Genomic DNA, 13,018 nt, shown 5'->3' with positions numbered 1-13,018 from the left:
TAAGCCCAAATAATTTTGTTGCTGAAGATCAGTCAATATTCGAATTTGTTCCTGAAACACAACCCAATGATAGAAGGTCAAATGAGGAAAATGTGAATGTTATTGTTCATGATGATGTTGATGGGATAACAGTTAGTGATCCAACACTGGGGAATGTAGCACATTCCAATAATAAATATATGCCTAGAGTTAATTTGTTTACATGCAGCAGTTCATTCGATACTGATAACTCACATTCTAATACTATTAACTTGCCATCTACGGAAGTTGTTGGTGATAGTGATTGGTTAATGGGAAAAAAGTTGTTTAGTTCGAAAGAAGAGTTGCAACAAGTGCTTTTTATGGAAGCTCTAAGGAAAAATTTTGAGTTAAAAACCTTCAAGTCGGGGAAGAATATTCTTGTTGTAAGTGTGTTAACGATACTTGTAAGTGGCGACTTCGTGCTCTGAAGTTTGGAAGTTTGAATATGTTTAAAATCACAAAGTACTATAGTGTCCATAGTTGTGCACTTGATGTCCGTAAGAGAGATCATCGTCATGCTTCATTTAAACTTATCGGACATAAGATTTGTCATAAGTTTGATGGTGCTTCATCCTCATATAGGCCTGGTGATATCAAAGAAGATTTCACAAGGCATGGAAAGCAAGAGAATATGCAATGGAGAAAGTTAGAGGCACGCCTGAGGATTCATTCAAGTTACTCCCTTTATACATGGAAATGTTAAAGAAGAAAAATTCGGGCACCTGCACGTTTCTTGAAGTTGACAATGCAAATAACTTTAAATATTTTTTTATGGCAATTGGGGGTTGTATACATGGATTTATTTCATCAATAAGGCCAGTCATTGCAATTGATGGCACGTTCTTGAAGGGAAAATTTAAAGGAACTTTGTTCATTGCGACAGCACTTGATGGTAACAATCAACTTTATCCTGTTACATTTGGTGTTGGTGACAGTGAGAATGATGCATCATGGGGATGGTTTCTAATGAAGTTAAAAGTAGCAATAGGTGAAGTTCCTAATTTGGTTTTCATTTCTGATAGGCACCCAAGTATCCAAAAGAATGTTAACATCGCATTCCCAAATGTTGCATATGGTATTTGTACGCACTATTTAAAGCAAAACTTACGAGCTAAGTTTAAAGAAATCGAGGTAGGTGCAATTGTTGAACTAGCTGCAAAAACTTATCGACCACAACATTTTAATTACTTTATGAATGAGATACAAAAGGTCGATGAAAGAGTTGTTAAATATCTTCAAGATGCAGGGTATGAGAAGTGGGCTCGTTGTCATTTTGATGGGTTGCGATATAGTATTATGACAACAAACATAGCAGAATCCATGAATTCTGTTCTTAAAAACCCCCGACAGTTGCCCATTCACAAGTTATTGGATTCGATCATTGATAAGCTACGGGAGTGGTTTTGTGATAGGCGAGAAGAGGCAGTTAATTGTCATACTCGACTTACAAAATGGGCTGAAAAGGAGTTGTTAACAAAATCTGAGAATTCTCGTACATATAAAGTGGTGACACTAAATATGTATGAGTTTATTGTTAAAGATGGTGACCTTAATGGTCATGTCAACATTCTTGACAAGACATGCAGTTGTCGGGAATTTCAACTCGATCAACTACCTTGTGAACATGCATTAGCTGTTTGTAGGTATCGAGAAACATTGTCTGTATATGACATGTGTTCTCGTTACTATTCCAGTGAAGCATGGGTTGCAGCATACGCAGAAACAATATATCATGTTGGCACAGAAGAAGAATGGGAGGTTTCAGAAGAAGTGCAAAGTAATGAGGTTTTGCCCCTTGTGGAAAAACGGAAAAAAGGTCGGCCACAAAAACTTAGGATACCATCACAATGCGAAGAGAAGTTGAGCCGTAAGTGTGGTAGGTGTGGTTCTCGAGGACATAATCGACTAACTTGCAGTGCACCAATTCCATTGTCTAACAATGAGCCCGTAGTTAGACCGAATGAAACATAAACAAGCACATGTACTACTATGAACCTTATATACTTGTTATTTTTTGTTGTTTTAATTTTTTTAATGTCTTTCATATTTAGTGATAAATTTCTACCTTTTTGTTTCGCAGATGAATAACTGTGTTTGTGTGGCTTTATAAGAATAAGTATTGAAGGGAGGTGACCAGAGGCTTATAAAATATGGACCGAGTTATTGGGTTGAATATGCCAAAAAATTATGATGAATGTTAAACAACTGCTATTGTATTACGACTTATTTACGTAGTTAGTGTCATTTATTTGAAGTTTGATATGTTTAAAATCTATATTGATTGTGTCATCAATATAATTAATGATTGAAAAGAGTTTTTATTCTGTGCACATACCCGAGTACAATCGTGTATTTTGGCTATTACAGAACTGATCATATTTATTTCTAAATACTCGACTACAGTCGTGTATCTGTGCAAATACCCGACTGCAGTCGAGTATTTTGTCACAGAGAGCTTGTCATGTTGATTTCTAAATACCCGACTGTAGTGTGTATCTGTGCAAATACCCGACTGCAGTCGAGTATTTTGTCACAGAGAGCTTGTCATGTTGATTTGTAAATACCCGACAGCAGTCGTGTATCTGTACATAAACTCGACTGCAGTCGTGTATTTTCTTACAGTGTGTTCCCTGTGCATATATGGCAATCCTGTTATATATCACATAGATTGTACAAACTATCTTATCTATCATTAATATAATTAACAAAGAAATAAAATATATTAATGTTGTCAATTGTCTTTAATGACATCAAATATCAACAACATCCTCGTCATAACTATTACATCTCATAGTCCAAAAAATGACACTACAAAGTTTTTTTCCATGACCTATGCCTAAATAATTTTACAGCCAAGGCTTGTCGAAATTGTGTAACATGATCTTGTTGGCAATATGAATTGACATCAAGTCCATGGGCTAGGACCTCTAAGTACCGCAACAAAAATGCTCCACAATCGCCACTAAAAAAATTCATATAAATCAATTGTTAAAAAGAAATCATTCTTATTATTATGTTCAAAACACATTATATATATAGTACATACCCTGATTTTTGTTGCGGGATGTCACGCACTCGCACGATGGGCCAAGGAATTTTTTATATAACCTCACTACAGTTTGGATGTGTTTCGTGATATTCTATCTTTTGAAGTACTAGAGGTATCATGTCTGCAACATGCAGCAATTGTCTCACCAAAACTGAATCCTTTGTTAAATCTATCATAGAGTCATAAATAGAAATCTTGCCCCCAAGTATATCCACCACACCGAGAACCCAATGATCATTCATGAATATTGGCAAATACACCTACGAAATACAAACAATATTCTTAACAAGTAACGGCAAAGATATCTATAAAATGCGGTAACTGTTTGCATCTACTTGCAGTGCATATGATGTAAAAAACTAAACATACAATGTGAAACTTACAGTGGAAACATTTTTCCAAGGAGTGGCACAATCCAACTTTGCACCATTAGCATAATCAATACAGTAACAATCCTTTTCCCACACCCTATCTGAGTCTCCCAGATACACCTTGTGTCTGTCTCTCAAATTATTCTAGAAATTTTAACAATAATATATTAGCTGTTATTATTCTAAGAAGTTAAGGAGTAGGCTACAGAAAAATGACTATACCAGAAAATTACTGTCCATAATGGCACAAGCTTGTCCATTCCGAGTCGGAGCCTTGGATATTTCTTTCTTTAAATAGTAGCAGCCAATGTCGATGTGCTAAACATAAAGGGTGAAATAAGTAAAAAAAATTACAAATATTTATCGTAATAATCACAACAAATTTTATGACTTACGAGATTAGACAGCCACATGTCCGGTGTGTATAATTTACGAAAAAATTCACGGTTAACCTCCATAAGAGTCAAATCAATATATTTACTGCATATAAGCAATTATAAAGTTAGTAAAACTATTAAATAAACATACAGTATCATTATCTGGAGTTAAAAAAAATTAATATCATAATATAAGATAACTCACGGCTCTGTTTTATCATTTTTATTGTTCATCCATCGCTGCAGCTCCAATAACTCCTCTTCGAGTATAAGGGGACACACTTTGAAGCGCTTTGTCTCTTGAGGGTGCACCTCAACATCCATCGTCTCTCGCGGCTTCTTTAAAGGATTAGTGTACGGTGTCCGTAAATAAGTGGAAGTTTTCATATCCTTTCTCTTCCGTAAATTGTACACAAATCTACAATCTTTTTCTTGCGTTGAGACGATAATAGGATCCCCCTCTGTACCATGCGAATCATCTGTCGTCATCATGTCTGTAGCCCTTTCTGTACTACAAATATTGACAAGCGTCTCCAAAGATTGCTGCATAGGTGACTGACCCGATGCGACGTCCATGGGATCGTTCATAGGCTGTAGACATAACAACCAAATTGTTAGCTAATTAAATAAACATATATACTAAATGAAAAATATTAATACTTTTATATATCAAACCTTAAAATCAACCCCCTGAGGTTCTGAGGTTGAAGACTCCTCAAGTAACTGAATAAGCCTACTCAATTTATTGTCGATCACGTTAATATGATCGATTTTCCCCTCAATGTTATCAATCTTTGTGTCCATATTCTTCATGGTATTTTCCATCTTGGCAATATTTTCTTCAATGTTTTGAATGCGACAACCAAGATGAGTAACCTTCTCCTCGAGAATAGAACCATCAAACGCACATGAGGCATGTTGAGATGGACCACCCTGACATGTATAAAAATTTTCAAAATATTATATTAGCCTTGATGTAGTCGTGTACAGTCATGTAAGGTATCCATTACACAACCACAGTCAAGTGAAGTATTTGTTACCCGACTGTGGTCGTGTATAGTAGAAAATGAAGTAGTGTATCAAAAATATTGAAGCAAATATATATTTTCGAGGACTGAGAAATAAAAATAACCATAAACTAAAATCATTTGACTCAATAGAAAATGAAACAAATATTACAACAATAAAGCAATCAAATCAAAAGTTCCAAAGTCGATGCTCATAAATAGGCTGCAACTTAGTATTTTGTTTACTAAGTAATGAACTTATTGGATAATAAATAAGTTAGTATCGCAGTATTTTGTTACTTACTCCCTTAATAACAGATATGCATAAATAGGTAAACAATTTATGGCATAAATTACAGCATAGTTTAATAGAACAGTGACTTACCTTTTTTTTTATGACCTCAGCTGGTATTGATGCTGATTTATTTAAATGTTCTGGAGGCAATGTTCTCACTACAAGAAAAATGACCTATAATGACAGATACTCATGTGACAGTTTTTAGCTAAAAGGCTTTATATCTTATAAGTATGACATACACGTGACAAAAATTTTTTCTATCAAAAATTTATGATAAATATATGATAGAATTTACTGTTGTCAAATACTTATGACCAACTAATGATTTATATTTTCTCTATCAAGAAATTATGATAGAATTTTATTTTGACTTTAGATTTGACCGAAATTTTAAAAATTCTAAATAATAAAAAATAAAAATAAAACAACATCAAAACAAAGAAAGAAGTGAAACGACGTTGTTTCAGACATTTATTAGTATTTCAACCTCTTTTTTCCCCAAGTGTTAAGGCCACACTCACTCATTACTCTAAAACTTCTCTCTCTCTAATGTAGCTCGCTCCTCACTGACAATGACAACCCTCACTGTCGTTGGCTCGCCGCTGACCCGCCGCAGTTTTTCTTTGCCACAGCGGAATCAAATTCAGTCCTAAATCGAAACCAAAACCTTACCTGTCGACGACAGCCGAAACCCTAGCCATCAAGAATCCCTGAAAGCAACACTCATTCGCAAGCAAGCTTTACCTATTTCTCAGCGATTTCTAGCAAGTGATGGTGAGCTTCGCCGTTATCTCAACTATCTTCGACATGAGCTTCAAAGTTCTCATCTCTTTTAAACCCTAAGTATGATTTTTTTTTTATGGATTTCAATTTTTTTTTTTTGCATTATTATTTTGTTTGATTGTTTCTCTTACTCGATTTGTGATTATAAATTTATATATAGTATAGGATGTTGTTCTGACTCTTGCATTAATGATATATTTTTTACATATGGGTTTTGCATTCCATGTGTTTGTTAAAGGTTCTATTACATTTCTGGGTAATGTTGTGTTTTAGTATTACAATAATTCATTATAGAATTTTCTCATTTATTAAATTTTAGAAACATTTCTTGAGCTGCTTTATTAATCGGCTAAATTGAGCGAGACGGGGATGAGTAGAACAACGAGGCCGGAACTGATAGCTTTATACGAATGAACTTCTCCGTTTTAGGATTCAAGAAATTTAAAAATCTAGTTAATAATGTTCGTTTGGGCTTTTAATGATAGGATTACATTTTATTCTACAATTCAGCCTTCTTTTGGATTGAAAAGTCTTGTACAACTTGTGACAATTGATTAAGTTGCTACTCAAGTAATGCCCTGTGTTTGCATTTTGGCTCGTAATGCTTGATCCTTCAATGGGAATGAAAAGAATATTGAAAAATTGCTTCAAAATCTAATTAATATTATCTGCAAAAGTTTCTTGAATAATTTGCGGAGTGAATCTCTTAATCGTCATTAGTAATTTAGTTAACTGCAGACTTTGAAGTTTCCAATTATTTATTCATTCAATATAATTTTTTCACTAGTGCAACATCAGGTGGAATTCTTAATAAAGCTATTGAAGCAGAGGAAAAGACGCATGGAGACTTCTTAAGGCTGGTGATGTTTCTTTCTTGTTCCTTTGATGCTCTTGTTGGTGTTTATTCACAATCCTGTTAGTCTTAAAATATATTTCAAAAATTCTGATAAATCTTCTCATTTGTTTGTTGGGACTATACATACCAGAGCAATAAAGGGCTACTTGGAATTTTCAGCCAAGACAAAAATTTATTTTTACTACAGATTTTTCCAAGGGGGGTGCAGAATTTTGTAGGTGAGGGGGCTCGAGGGAAATGGGGGAGTCCCTATCCCATGGCATCAAATTTGATGATGATGTTCATGTAAATTTGGGTAAGGAAACTTTGTTATGTTTATTTTTATTCTGAAATGTGATATCAAGCTTTTCAAGTAAGGAATTGCTTATATTAGTTGTTCTTTAATTCCTGTTTTTCTTTTTAGTCTCTTTTTCGGGTATGCAAACATTGATTGATAAGTTTGCTGAGGCTGAGCATGCAATGCATTAATCTTAAAGAGTTATAATTCTAGCATTCACTCAAATTCTTGGTATATTCTAATTCAAAACAGTATTAAACTTTAATTAAGGCATGAGATGATTACCAGTAGGAAGGCATGCTAAAGAGAACAAAACTTAAAGAATCATGTACTTAAGTACTTATAAATTTGATTTGGCCTAAGAATTACAGCTATAGCTATTGATTTTAATTTTATTTATATATCATTACTTATTGACAGGAAACTGCAGAACGCAAAGATTACTGTGGATGCTTTGTCTATGTGGTAGGTGTTATACACAACTAATAGTACTATATAATTTATATTTTTATTTATTTTGTTGCATAAATTTCTTCAATCCTTTTTAACGCCTTACTTTAGAGAAGGGAAAAAAAGGGTATGGCCTTATTCTTCATTGAATATTTTCATATTCAATTAATTTCATGTGTAAATACTTATTTTTCTGGATATTTTCGATTGATGAAATGGGGTACATTTTACTTGGCTTAGGGGCTGCTGGATTTTGCTGCTAGAAAAGGACTACATTTGCAATACATTTTCTATTGCTGAATGTTGCTGAATGCTAAGTGCTTCACTCAATTCTTCTTAATGCAACCTTATATACTTACACTTTTGTTTAGACCTTATGGAATTCTTATAATTGATATGACAACCTCTACTATGTATTACTTGGATTCAATAGTTAGTGTAGCACACGTGCATGCAATTAGAGCGGCTAGCTGCATGTTTGCTTGCTTCACTGGTATCTTTGGATTTTGATTGTGCTCAAAGCCAAACCAAAAAGCTGTGCATATCATAAAAGAAGCTCCATCGCATCACATCAGTAAGCTTTCAAAAAAGTTTGTGGTAATTGCAAGGGAGATGTTTTAAGATCATTTTCCCCACCATGTTTTGATGATGTTATATTTACTTGTGCAGTTACCTAGCTTGTTGCACTTGCTATGTTGGAATTTGATGAAGATGGTGGGTATTGCTGGAGTTGGCCATCTTTTTTCTTTGATGCAAAAATAGGTCATGAGTATTGGTGCATCTTTGCACTTTTTTAGCTTCTTCTTAGATTGGTATTTGTTGTATGCTTCACTAAAACTGCTAGAATAAATTTTTTTTTTTTCGGTCTGATCAGTGTTGTTGGCTTTGTTGTGTTGCTGGAAACGAACTGATCATGGTTCATTAGTCTCAAAACTGCTAGTCTTCTACATGTTGCTGAAATTTGGTTTTTATGTTGTTACAATACTCTTCTATTTATGTTGGACTTGTCACTTGTATTTGGTTAAATTATGTTTGTTGACAATTATCGATAATTATTCAGTGTTATTCATTTCATTTTCTTTGTTAGTGAATTTTTAATTGCAATATTCATTTTAACAATCTAATTAATTAACTAAATTATGAAATTTTAATTTCTAAATCAATTGCAAGATTTTTATTAAAATGATAAGCATTTCATGGTAGTAACAAAATAGTCATTTTTATTAATTATAAATTTAATTTCAGAATTAATTGTAAAAAAAAATTCAATTAGTTATAATTTTCATTTTCGCGCCAAATTTAAGATTTCTCGCTAAAAATTCAAAATATAGCATGCGAAATAAAAAAAAAAAAAGGGTCAAATTCAAAATTATTATATTTCCCTCTAAATAAACTTATGATAGTTGTGTGACTGGTTATATCCATCACAGGCTATGACGGGTATTGTTCTGTCATCAATTCTTGACGCTGGCTACAATGACGGTATGAACAACTGTCATCCACCCCCTACTATGACAGTTTTACCTGTCATAGTAGGTCCTTTTTCTTGTAGTGTCTTGGACCACTGGAGGTGGGTGCACCATCTGAATCACTATCATCAGGAAAACCATCAAAACTATTTAACTCACTATCATGTGATTCATTATCTTCATGTGAATGATTTTCTTCTGCATGACTATCTGACTCAGTAGCATTATCATTCTCTTCACCGATCTCTTCAAGCCACTCATCTTCACTAAAATAGCTCATGTAATGCTTATTTGCCTCGACATCTCCGGTAGCATGTAATTTTTCTACGAAAACCATCCTGGAGGCTTTTTTATTCAATACATTCATTTGAATCTCTTCAAACTCTTTAGGCTTTGTTGATTTCCATCTCAAAATCCTTGGAAATAAATCACCATAACGCTTTGCACATTTATCACCGATGACGGAAACTGCTTCATATGCCCACACCTGTATAATCATTGACACAATTTATTTTCAGCAAAAAAATTGGTAAATTCTAAATAGAAAGATAATACTCAATAAGCGATTAATAAATTAGTTTAGTTTTGTTACCATAAAAGCATGAGGGAAACCATGTACACTATACGTTGCTCCCTTGTATTTAGAATCCGCAGTTGACTTCTTCTTAGGCTTCGCCACACGCTCTGCAACGCCTTTTCTCAAACTATCAATGGTCATCTTGAAAGAAATGCGTCCCCAGGGAAATTCATTAAACTCGGTAAAATTGTCCACAAGGAGTACATTAATTTCATTTATATGATTTCTATTCTCCTTTCCAAGTAACACGGACTCAACAAAATACAACATGGCCAGCTTGACCATTTTCATGTCATCAGTTGACTTAGCCTGCAAGAACTTTGTACGAAGTTCTTGTGTTGTGATTGCACAATTTCCATCTAGGAACTCATCAACTATTGTGTAATCATCATCATTATTTTCAGTATCGGGCTCATACGATGGATTGCAATCTAAGCCTGTCACCAAGGCAAACTCCTCCAATGAAAATCGAATATTTTTTCGTCCGATCCTAAACCACATTGCATTTTCATCTGATTTCACTTCTCTCAATAATATGCTGTGGAGTAACTGAGCAGAAAACTTTAACTCTTTCACATCCAAAAAATGACCGAAACAAGAACGCCTGAAAATATTTTTCTGCGCCTCAGAGAGTTTATCTTTAATGTCCTTCACTGCCTGTAGTGATGATCGATTTGACATCTTTGCTTTGAAGTATTCAGATTCCTTGATCTTCGGTTCCATCTGCATAAATACAAAAACATTTATCAATCAATATATAAAATGATTGAAAGGTTACATAATAATATATTTTAAACCAATCATAAAAATTACACGACATACTAGTCGAGTAAATAATTTATTACACGACTACAGTCGAGTAAATCATTCATTACACGACTACAGTCGAGTAAAACATGCATTGATCTACAGTCTACTATATAAACTATAGATTTTTTGTAACATTGGAAATACAGTGTTCATACCCAACGCATGTCCAGTGAATAATTCTTTACAAACTACAGTCCAGTAAAGAACTAATTATGCGAATATAGTAGAGTAAAATGTTCATACCCGACTGCTGTCGAGTAAAGTATTCATCACACAACAACAGTCGTGTAAAGAATTATTTACTCGACAGCAGTTGTGTATGAAATTCTTTACTCGACAGGTAAAGAAATTCTTTACACGACAGCAGTTGTGTAAAGAATTATTTACACGACTTTGGGGTAAAAGTCAGGTAAATAAATGCTTTACACAACTGCATTGGAGAATTCTTTACACGACTCCATAGTAAAAGTCATGTAAAGAAATTCTTTACACAACTGCATTGGAGGTTAGATTATAATAACAACTAAAAAAAGGAAATTGAGCTGCAAATCACAACCATAGACTACACATAGTAGAATACAATTAATTAAATGAAATCAATAAAAAAATATAAACAAATTAATTGGTGAGATGTATCAACAGTGAACTGTTCAGCTCCTGAATCAACTTTAGTTATGGCTATTTTATGTGATTTCAGCATTGAAGTATTTGCAGGTACTATACAGAGGCATCTCAATTCTCATATTGTGATTTCAGCATTGAAGTACTTCCCAATTTCAAAATACTGGTAACAGAAACACATTTTGGCAGTAACACATTTTTCCTGAAAATTTTGTAAACCACAAGTTATTCCTCTTTTTCTCTTTTCTAATCTAACATTATTAATCAAATAAACTGCAATTAATTTGTTCAATGACTTTATCACAGCTTCATGAACTAATTTCAAGACAACTCCTAGTCTTAGTTCTCAACTGTAAGTATTGAAGTTGGGTTGATTATTTCTCGATAGAAATGACACCAAATTCGAAATTGATGTGCATTTTATATGTGTAATTTGCCCAAAAAGAATTAAAGATTCAAGAACCTTGCAAGGAGAGAAAGTTGCCGTGTGTGCAAATGTGGTCCACTTAAATAAAAATGAAATTATGGAGACGAACAAAACAACAAAATGTACACGTTGCCATCTGCATTCACTCAAAACTCAATTCGCTTAACCGGGCCATATACTCCTCATGGATGGAAAGTAAAATCTTAGTCCCACCTAACATTTCCACAGATATTAAATTGATAAATTACCTTCAATTTTTCTCGTTTTACTTATTTTGCCGCGTTTCGACGAGAGTGTAGAAGAGTTGTTGTAAAATGGAAGATGAAACGCTGAAGGAGAGTGGGGGAATTGCAGCTACTGGTTTGCACAGAAGCGCCGTCGATTTACTTGTTTTGCTGCGTTTCGGCTAGAGCGTGTAGAAGAATTGTTGTAAAATTGCAGGGATTTGTAAAATGGAGAAAGAGAAATCCAGAAGAAGGGTTGAAGGAGACGATGTTCTGTTCGTGAGAGAATTGGGGGTTTTGTTAATTGGTTGTGGTAGTTTGGTTGATTTAGGTTTTTCATTAGGCTAATTTCGTAACTACACATAAAAAAAAGCATATACAAATAATTTTTAAGTATGGGGGTATTTTTAGACAAATACCCTATTTTTGGGGTATACCACAGACAAATCCATGTGTTCCAACTGATTTAACTTTTATACAACTAAACTTATTTATTATTAATAACTACTATAAAAGGAAATAAGTAAATGGGAATATAGGGGGATATATAAGAAAAATGTTTCCAACTTAGGGATTCTCCATCATCATTAAATTTATTGCGAAATAGTGCGGGAAATATATAAGAGTTAAAATAGTAAACAGGATGGGGATGGAGAAGGCCTCTCCACTTCATTATGTCTTATTGTCATCCCTAATCCATAAAACTAAATGAAGATCCAACTAGTTGTACGTAATTAAGAATTTACCTCTTCCAAAACTAGGTTAAATTTTTTTGCATTACTTTTTTAGAGTTTATAATTATAAAATTTTGTCTTGGACTTGCTTGGATTCATCTCTCTTTAAAACATCTTGTCTTTTTTTGGTTTGCTTATTTATTTATTTATTAAACAAAATAATAAAGGAGCTTTATTTTCTTGGTTTTATATATTGTATTTTCTTGTTTGTTATTTTAAATATTAATTATAGAGTACTGTTAGAGAAAGTAGAAATCATTAAAGTATGAGAGAGATCATGAAATGATATAATTACGTACTTACTAAAATGAATTGCGTAGAATGGTAAACAGTAACGAGATGAGAAAGAATCAAAGTAAAGATGAAAACAAAGAAAACAAATCACATAGATTAACTCTTTTAATCTTTATCAATAGAAAAGATTGGTTATCAAACAGCATAAAGCCTAATTGATCAATCGTTAAAATTCATTTTTGCTACTTATTTAATAGTATTCTAACTCGTTTGTGCTAAATGTGATCCCATGTGCGATTAATTTGCCAAATATTCTTTTGTTACAAAAAAATGTTTCCAAGTAGCGAATTAATTAACGAACATCAGTTGATACTGTACATGCAGGGGATTAAAATGTTGCACTACCCACCAACGAGAGATTTTACTTCTGTTT

At 33.4% G+C, this 13,018-nt stretch overlaps 2 protein-coding genes and 1 long non-coding RNA gene across 3 annotated transcripts; 2 read left to right on the top strand and 1 right to left on the bottom strand.

Moving 5' to 3' along the window:
- The first annotated feature begins 657 nt into the window (after positions 1 to 657).
- On the top strand, positions 658 to 1,992 carry LOC112099967. The gene has a single exon (XM_024187507.1). The coding sequence runs from the start codon at positions 658 to 660 to the stop codon at positions 1,990 to 1,992; it is 1,335 nt and encodes a 444-aa protein (XP_024043275.1).
- A 5,042-nt stretch (positions 1,993 to 7,034) lies between these two features.
- LOC112100217 lies at positions 7,035 to 8,506 on the top strand. The gene is made up of 3 exons (XR_002906532.1): positions 7,035 to 7,057; positions 7,460 to 7,504; positions 8,159 to 8,506. It is a non-coding gene; the product is annotated as an uncharacterized LOC112100217 (long non-coding RNA).
- Positions 8,507 to 9,016: 510 nt separating this feature from the next.
- On the bottom strand, positions 9,017 to 10,509 carry LOC112099966. Its single transcript, XM_024187506.1, has 3 exons — positions 10,501 to 10,509; positions 9,551 to 10,258; positions 9,017 to 9,445 (listed from the first exon to the last, which is right to left on the bottom strand). Exons 1-3 carry the CDS (start codon positions 10,507 to 10,509, stop codon positions 9,017 to 9,019), a joined length of 1,146 nt encoding a protein of 381 aa, XP_024043274.1.
- Positions 10,510 to 13,018: the final 2,509 nt, after the last annotated feature.

The sequence above is a fragment of the Citrus clementina genome, unplaced genomic scaffold (assembly GCF_000493195.1).
Source record: "Citrus clementina cultivar Clemenules unplaced genomic scaffold, Citrus_clementina_v1.0 scaffold_3, whole genome shotgun sequence".
Classification (NCBI taxonomy): domain Eukaryota; kingdom Viridiplantae; phylum Streptophyta; class Magnoliopsida; order Sapindales; family Rutaceae; genus Citrus; species Citrus x clementina.
The sequence above is the reverse complement of the archived record's forward strand: the minus strand, read 5'-3'. Positions and strand labels throughout refer to the sequence as shown.